At 33.8% G+C, this 8920-nt stretch overlaps 1 protein-coding gene across 1 annotated transcript in view; it reads left to right on the top strand.

The window, feature by feature from the left end:
• Window positions 1-1936: 1936 nt before the first annotated feature.
• LOC107751942 (E3 ubiquitin-protein ligase Itchy-like) overlaps window positions 1937-8920 on the top strand; it is a 31471-nt gene continuing 24487 nt past the window's right edge. Inside the window, exons 1-7 of the mRNA XM_016567732.1 lie at window positions 1937-2518; window positions 3731-3821; window positions 5150-5291; window positions 5516-5640; window positions 7393-7527; window positions 7615-7660; window positions 7836-8008. Of these exons, the coding sequence (XP_016423218.1) occupies window positions 3752-3821; window positions 5150-5291; window positions 5516-5640; window positions 7393-7527; window positions 7615-7660; window positions 7836-8008 (691 nt within the window). The 5' untranslated portion in view covers window positions 1937-2518; window positions 3731-3751. The remainder of the gene's footprint in view (window positions 2519-3730; window positions 3822-5149; window positions 5292-5515; window positions 5641-7392; window positions 7528-7614; window positions 7661-7835; window positions 8009-8920) is intronic.

Genomic DNA, 8920 nt, shown 5'->3' with positions numbered 1-8920 from the left:
TTATAAGTGTAGGGAGAAAAAAGTACCATAGTAATTGACTATCATGGTTATATTGTGGTATTATTTAAATTACCTTGGAATATCATGCAAATATGGTGGTGTTGAATAAAATACCCAGTCATTACCAAACATCTTTTCAACTTATACTTCACTATACCATGGTATCTCTGTAGTATTATTTCGTAAAGGCCTGAAAGCTGCTTACAATGTTTTAAGGAGATACATTGCATGAGTTTACAGTACTAGCAATGACTTTAGTAACTGGTATTTTGGAGGAAACTATTACTATGGAAATTTTGTATATCTGTTTTATGTTGATCTGTTCTGTGTTGAAGATATATAATGTCATATAATGTGTTAAAAACTGTCTAGAGTTCAGTGTTTGTCAGTTTTATGTGACTGTGTTTAAAATAGTGTTGTTTTTTTTTGTTACCATATGATTCATCAATCACATCAAAACACCTGTTAACAGGAGGAGACATCAGTTAAACATATTTGCAACGAAATATCTGAGTTACTTTTTCAAACAAGTAATGCCACTTACTTTGTTTTCCAATTTATTGACTAACACCTCTTCTGTCCCCGTGTTGAGAGAAAATGAGGCACTTCCTTCAGCCGGAGGCTTATTAATTTCACTTTTGGTGTGAAAGGGCCTTTACAGCTGCCAAAGATATAGCTTATGTGTTTTTGTTATTAAAAAAACAAATAAGCAAGCCCAGCCCAGGTGACACAAAGTAACACAAAAGTAACGTAATGCATTACGTTCCATAAAAAGTAACTAAGTAACGCAGTTAGTTACTTTTTATGGAGTAACGCAACATTGTAATACATTACTTTTAAAAGTAACTTTCCCCAACGCTGGTTGGTAGTTACTAACAAAAAAGTACCTAAAAGTATGGAGAGTAATCTCTTTTGAACATGATACCGTATGACAATGACATATTTTTGATCATTGCTTTCTTTGCAAAACTTAAGTGTTGATTTGATCATACAGCTATGATTTGATTAGGGCAGCCACAAATAATCATTAATAATTAAAGTAATCGACAAGTAATCAGATCACATCGCTTTACAGTAGTGAATGATACATTTCTATGGACAAAACACACATTAGGTGTAGTGGAAGACAGGGACCTTATATATAGAAGTAAAATTTGCCAAGCTTACCTGATTAATCAAGTAAATAATCGACAGATTAATCGATCACCAAAATAATTGTTAGTAGATTTGGTTATAAAATGCCGTCACAATCAAATATTCCAGACAGCCATGCGGTAAATAAAAGTACTATGATATTACAATCACTGTACTTCAGCAAACTTAAGTGTTGATTTGATCATCCAGCTATGATTTGATTAGGGCAGCCACAAATAATCATTAATAATTAAAGTAATCGACAAGTAATCAGATCACATCGCTTTACAGTAGTAAATAATACATTTCTATGGACAAAAAAGACACATTAGGTGTAGTGGAAGACAGGGACCTTATATATAGAAGTAAAATTTGCCAAACCTGATTAATCAAGTAAATAATCGACAGATTAATCGATTACCAAAATAATTGTTAGTAGATTTGGTTATAAAATGCCGTCACAATCAAATATTCCAGACAGCCATGCGGTAAATAAAAGTACTATGATATTACAATCACTGTACTTCAGCAGTACTCTTTTGTAATGAGTATTGTTGAGTTTTTAAAAGAAGTTTTTGGATTATGAGCGTTGCTAGGGTGTTGTGAGTGGTTGCTAGGTGGTTAATCTCTCTGATATACCAGTCACTAGATAAGTCTTGGGTTTTCCTGTTAGATCTTTTGTTTATTTTATTGCCACAAACACTCCCTCCATCTGACAGATAGCCCCGCCCCCAAACTCACGCCATTGGTCGGGTCAGGAGTTGTTATGTTGCGTATCTCAAACAAACAGATTGACGTTCTGAAAGGGTGTTTGCTCTTCAATGATTAACTCGTAGTCACTGAACATTAAACTGACAGCAGGAAGTGTCGATGGTGAAGACGACGCGGAGGAAATATCAGGCAGAAGCAGAAAGAAACTCCCATCTTTTGACTCGTCTTTGGTTTAACTCTGCGGATTCTCTCTCTGGCTGAGTGACATTTCGATTATGAAGGAACACGTCTGTCGTAATCTCTAACCTGGAAGCTTATCAGTGCCATTTAAAAAGCTTTAGCTGGTGTTTTTTTGTCTTTGTCTGCGTCGGTCTTTCCTCTGGGCTGTTATTGTGGCCCGATACACGATCAGCGATGAATAATTAACCCAGAGATCAACTCAAGTGAAAGTTTATTCAGATCTCACTCGGAGCGTCTCGGTTTGATTGTGACGTAACTGGAGGAGCCCAGCGTCAGTAATCTGGGATCTCTTTACAGCAGGAAACGGAGAAAGCTGACACCACTTTCATGGCTATGAGAGCACAATCTCATTATTTCTCCACTCAAAAGATATTGAACTCAATGTGGATTGTCTAGTTTCATCATTTACTGTGGTTTTCAGCTCTGGAATATGGTGAGCTCGATTTGTTTCCCTGAGTTTCAGTTCCTCTGTCATGCCGGATAAGTCAGGCATTTCTTGGAAAAATTGCATAATTTTTTATTGTCTTGTCATCCAATCTGACCTAGTTTATTTGGAAACTTTTTAACTAGATTTTTACTGTTTTTACTTTGTGCATTAAATATTTAGAATCTGCTTGGCGACAATAAAAATTATGGTTCCTCTGAATGATAATAAATCTAAATATTATATAAATATAAAAAATTGAGGCTGACCAATATTTAATACTTTTTAGATATTTTAAAACATTGGGAAAAAATCAAAAAAATTTTTTTTTTTAGCAAGGACACATAAAATTGATCAAAAGTGACAGTAAAGACATTTAGAATGTTACAAAAGATTTCTATTTCAAATAAATGCTGTTCTTCTGAACGTTCTATTCATCAAAATATCCTAAAAAACCATGTATCACAGTTTCCACAAAAATATTGGGCAGCACAACTGTTTTCAACATTGATAATAATCAGAAATGTTTCTTGAAATCAGCATATTAGAATGATTTCTGAAGATCATCTGACGCTGAAGACTGGAGTAATGATGCTGAAAATACAGTTTTACATCACAGGAATAAATTACATTTTAACAGATATTCACATAGAAAACTGTTATTTTAAATTGTAAAAATATTTCACAACTTTACAATTTTTACTGTAATTTTAATCAAATAAATGGTGAGAATAAGAGACTTCTTTCAAACACATAAAAAAATCGTACAGACATCAAACCGTTGACTGGTAGTGTATATTTTCCAGGAAATTAAGAGATATTAAGATGTCTTTGAAGTTACTTTTTAGGGCTGTTAATTTATGCATATTGCTTACAAAATACCTGTGATTTCAAAAAAATTGCAAATTCTGATTTTGCGTAATAAAATGTTTATATGTAGGTTTACAAGTTCCCACGCTGCTATAAACTTAGTCTAAGTCTAATGAGCTCTTTTGAGGATGAAATAGTTGCTAAATTTTTATTTTTATTTTTTTTATTTTTTGTAAGATTCATGTCATCAGATCTATATCATCAGATTTATTTTGGATATCAACAAGCAGAACTGCATGCTGCTTTTGCCATGCAGCTGTAATGTCGTGAAAATGCCCAAACGTGCATTATTAATACCAGCAGAATGTTAATGTGTTGTTGTGTGTGTGTTTTGTTTTTTTGTGCTTGCAGGTCTGAGTGTAGCCCTGTGTCATGGCCTGCAGTGTTGCTAAAGCAGGCCCTGCTAATGGCTTCCCTATGAAAGCGCAGCTGCAGATCGTGGGTACGTTTGCATATGTTTCCACCTGTGATTTTATCTGATGTGACATTCTTCCTCATCCACGAGTCCACGACCGTCTGATCGCTGGACTTTGATGTTCTGCCACATTAATGATCGCTAATATTTCAATTCTGATGGTGTCACAGAGCAGTAAAGGAGCCGAGGTGCACAGGTCCCAGTTTTCCCATCTCTGTCTCGATTATTGCTAATAAAATAGAATAAAAGCCCAAAAAATACACATACACATAGGAACGCACTACACAGAGCTTGTTTTTTGCTTTAATTCAGCAGTGATCTCCAAACTAAGGAAATTATCTTCAAGAAGTGTGCGTGTTATTTGTGCATGACTGTTAATAATAAAATATAGAAAGTTAGTAAACTTCCTGAAAGTTCTGCTATATTAACATTTTCTTTCTGTGCTTGTGCTGAATGGCGTGAAACACTAAACTACTGAACAACATTAATTTCGTTTAGTAGGATTGTGCAATTTGGACCAACCAAAAATCATCTAAAGTAAATATAAATATTTTATTTTTAAGATTTTATTTCATCTTAATTGTTTCAAAATTTGTCTTGAAGCGATATTTTGCTCATATGGTGAACATAATATTTCATGTTTCTTAATAGCTACAGACCAGTGTTATTTTATTTTATTATTTATATACTTTTAACATTTTTATTAATATCTTAAATTAGCTTTCATTAAATATTTTCCATTTTCTTTTTAATTTTAGCTTAATTTTGTAGTAACTTATGTATTTTTTATTATTTTTTTTCCATTTTTCATTCATTTTTGTTTTGGGTTTGATTTATTTCATTTCTATTTAGTTTTTCATTTCACTCATTTCGTTTTTTAATTTATTTCTAATTTTAGTGCTTAAACTTATTTCAGTTAGTTGCAAAGGCAACAAGTCTGGTTTAAATTTAGTTTAAGTTTTTCATCTAATATTTGATTTTATTTCAGCCCTATTTTAATGAACAAAAATGTTTTTAATACTTTTACTAGTTTTAAGAGAATTTGGAATAAAAAAAAAACTATTGATAAAAGAGCTCGATAGTTAGTAATTTATCACATTAAAGCAAAAAATTGACATTTTCTGTACAATCACTTTTGTAATAATATGCAAATTTGTGCATATTTCATGCACATTCTTTTTTTAAAACACAGTTTCAATACAGTGTATTTTCATTTTTAAAGAGAAAAGCAATTTAACCTGTACTTCCCTCTCAACACAACCTGCTTTTCTGTGGTAATGTTTAGTGAAAGATCCGTCAGAAGTCAGCATGGGCCCAGCAGTGTTGTTTTGACCGTTTGTTCTTCCTGTTTGCAGTGATCTCGGCCAAACTCAAGGACAGCAAGAAGAACTGGTTCGGCCCAAATCCGTACGTGGAGGTGTGTGTGGACGGCCAGTCCAAAAAGACGGAGAAATGCAACAACACACACTCGCCCAAATGGAAGCAGCCGCTCACTGTGTGAGTTTGCCTTGATTTCAGGCCTGTATTTGTGATCTCGCACAGGCTCGACCAGTTCCTGATGCACATTGTCATGCGGCTCAATTCTCTATTAAACTGCTTTTGTCCTCCTGACGTGAAGGGATTGTTAAACAGTCAGTGGCGATGACATCTGAACTCACTATAGACTCTATAATTGGTGTGTTTGCCGAGTTGAGTGTGTGTTTGTGTTGTTTATCCGTCAGGATCGTGACTCCGTTCAGCAAGCTGATCTTCCGTGTTTGGAGTCACCAGACGCTGAAGTCGGATATTCTGCTGGGCGTGGCCACGCTCGACGTCAGCGAGACGCTCAAAACACATGACATGAAGAGTGAGTGTTTATGCTCTTCTGCTTTAACCACAGGAACCACATTAAAGAGCACAGCACAAGTCTGCCTCTATTAGCAGGGTTTGTTGCATAATGTTGATTACTAGAGTCCTTCTGTTTTGTTTTTATAAAGCAAAAATGACTTCTTTCTCTATTTTTTCTTTTTTGAGTTATAAAAAGTATACATATTTTTGTTATAGGAATACTCCTTGCACATACTATACAAAAAATACCATGTTTACTAGCTCTGACAGGAGTTCTAATATTGGGCTAGATTAGTAAGTGATTGTATCATGTAATGTTAAATTATATAATTGTAAAATATATTAATTATTATATTATATTGTTATCATTTGTTATATAAATCTAAAAATATATTTATACATTTGAATAAAAAATGTATAAAAAATGTAAAAGAAATAATTTAAAATTGAATTTAAATTAAAAAATGTTTCATTGATTTTTCTGCATTTACTGTTTTTATGTAACATCCAAACGTTACCATGTTTACCAGCTCCAACAGAAGTTATAATATTAGATAGACAAGGTTTTAAATTAATCTAAATAAAAAATATTGATATTATATATAAATTATAATTTGTATTTTATAATTTAAATTAAACTGTATAATATAAATTATTAGATTTAATTTTCATAATTTAAATATAAAATCTAGATATATTTTAATTAAAACTAAAACAAATTATTGTTTTAAATAAATCATTCAAAAATGAATTTTAAAAAAATATACATACAATTATTTAAGTAATATTTCATCTATTTTTCTGAATTTACTCTGCTCAGCTGTCACACAATATTATAAATAAAATATATTAATATTACATTATATATAATTTATATTATACAATATACATTTCTTCTATAATTGTGGAATTTGTATAATGTAATTATAACACGCATATAAATCTAATTCATGAATATGGAGAACAGCGATAGATGGACGGACGCTGAAGTGCAGGCACTTGTAGCAAATGTAGCACTGCCAGCTGTCGTTGGAGATTCTTAGTCCTCCTTTCCGTTCTTTCAATCGCTTTACGTATACGTCGACTTTCCATGTCCATTATTGTGAAACCCGCGAGACACAACAAAAACACAGCTCCGATCACAGCGTCCTCCATCCTCCTGTTGTTAATGTTGTTCTTCTTTGTTTTCGTTGTTGAATGCCGCGCACAAATGACGCTGCTGTCGACCGGCTTATGTCACTTTCTAGTACACACTGTCGGTGCGAATGCAACCCTTTAAATAGTACTGGGAAATAGTTCGCATCATTTCAAAGCTCAAGATTTAGAAATCGGAGATTGTGTTACCATGGAAATGGTACGTTAAATTCTTTTAGCGGGCGGTGTCAAGTGTCAAATTACAAAATGCATTTCTATATTTTAGCATCAAAAATTTTTTATAATCTTGACAAAATACATATCGTCAGAAAGGTCTGAGTCTCAAGATTCTATATTTGGTTTTTATTTTGTGATAGAAGCAATATTGCAAGAGAAATTTACGTGACATGAAAATTTATGAAAAAAAGTTCAATTGCGTTTGGGTGTCACCCGGTGGCTGTTTTTGGTATAACGCCTAAATATATATATATATAATTTTTATTTTATTTTATTTTTTTCTGCATTTACAGCAGTTCTAATGAAGTTGAGTGCCATTTTAACGCTGATTGTTTTTGTTTGGAGCTTTTCGGACTCGTCTCTTCATCAGCGTGTCTCTTTGGTTGTGTGTCTCTTTCAGTCTGTGAGGTGGAGCAGACGCTGCAGCTGTGCGCAGACAGAGATCAGTCGGACAACATCGGTGATCTCTCCGTGTGTTTGGACGGTCTGCAGGTGGATCCCGAAATGTTCCAGTCGGCCGAGGCCAACAACCAGAGTCAGTCGCTCTATTTGTTTGAATAACAGTGCTACTTAATATTTTACGCCAAAAAGACCACAAATAACTGATGTTATTGTTTTCCAGATACTTTAAATGGGGAATCTGAGATTCATGAAGACTCAAGCAGAAGGTATCTTCAGAATAGTCAAAGTGCAAGTGTAAATGAAGACATTTTAGCACATACAGTTTCTTAAGTTGTTATTGTGCCGATGGTAGTTTGTTTGGACCAGAGATCTCTAATCATTTTACATATGTGATTTCCAACTAAGCTTCTGAGTCTGATGTCTTGTGTTTTTGTGGAGAAGCAGAGATCCATCTCCATCGGTCACAGACGCTCAGGATCAGCCGTTGGCCCCTAACGGCCGTGTGAACGGAATGGACTCTCCTTCGGTGTCATCCAGAGGGTCGCGACCCCAGAGACCCCCGCGACCCTCGCGACCTCCCCCGCCGACCCCACACAGACCCACGTCTTCCCCAGGTGAGACCGGACACGCGGACATATTCGGTTATAGCATTTAGATGTTTAATGCTCTGCTGCTTTGTTGAAAAATGTCGGATGAAGTCAAAAAGAAGGTCAAAAAAGCCAAAATTATCCAGACTTATTTATTTGTAGATTTTTGGCCAGCATCAGCTGATAGTGACTCTTTTATGGCCTATTAACAGAAACTATTTTTTAAATAATTAATGAATTTTGTTGGTAAATATTATTACATATTAGTACATTTTATGTAAAATAAGTGTTAATTTAATTTTATGAATTTGTTAACATTAAGTTGTATTACTATGTATCATGTAAACACACTACTGTTTCTGAAAGAATTCTCACCAGGGGTGCATTTATTTGATTAAAACTACAGTAAAAACTGTAAAATTGTGAAATATTATTACAAATCAAAATAACTATTTTCTATGTGAATATCTGTCAAAATGTAATTTATTCCTGTGATCAAAGCTGTATTTTCAGCATCATTACTCCAGTCTTCAGTGTCACATGATCTTCAGAAATCATTCTAATATGCTGATTTGCTGCTCAAGAAACATTTCTGATTATTATCAATGTTGTAAAGAGTTGTGCTGCTTCATAGTTTTGTGGAAACCTTGATTTTATTTTTCAGGATTCACTGATGAATAGACTGATTTAAAAGGACTGTGTTTATTTGAAATATAATTTTTAGTAACATTATAAGTGTCTTTACTGTCAATTTTGATCAGTTTTAATTAGGGGTGCTCCGGTCAGGGTTTTTGAGGCCGATCACAGAAAAGTAGTATCTGCCGATACCGATCACCGATACCGATCTTTTTAAAGCCTTCTTTTTATCATTTATAACTGTTTATAGTGATACTCCAATCAGGATTTTTAGACATTTATTCAGGGCCTGAATTTCATTTT

This window comes from Sinocyclocheilus rhinocerous, unplaced genomic scaffold, assembly GCF_001515625.1.
Source record: "Sinocyclocheilus rhinocerous isolate Xijiao unplaced genomic scaffold, SAMN03320098_v1.1 scaffold1363, whole genome shotgun sequence".
Classification (NCBI taxonomy): Eukaryota; Metazoa; Chordata; class Actinopteri; order Cypriniformes; family Cyprinidae; genus Sinocyclocheilus; species Sinocyclocheilus rhinocerous.
Note: the sequence above shows the minus strand (reverse complement) of the source record. Positions and strands in the feature narration are given on the sequence as shown.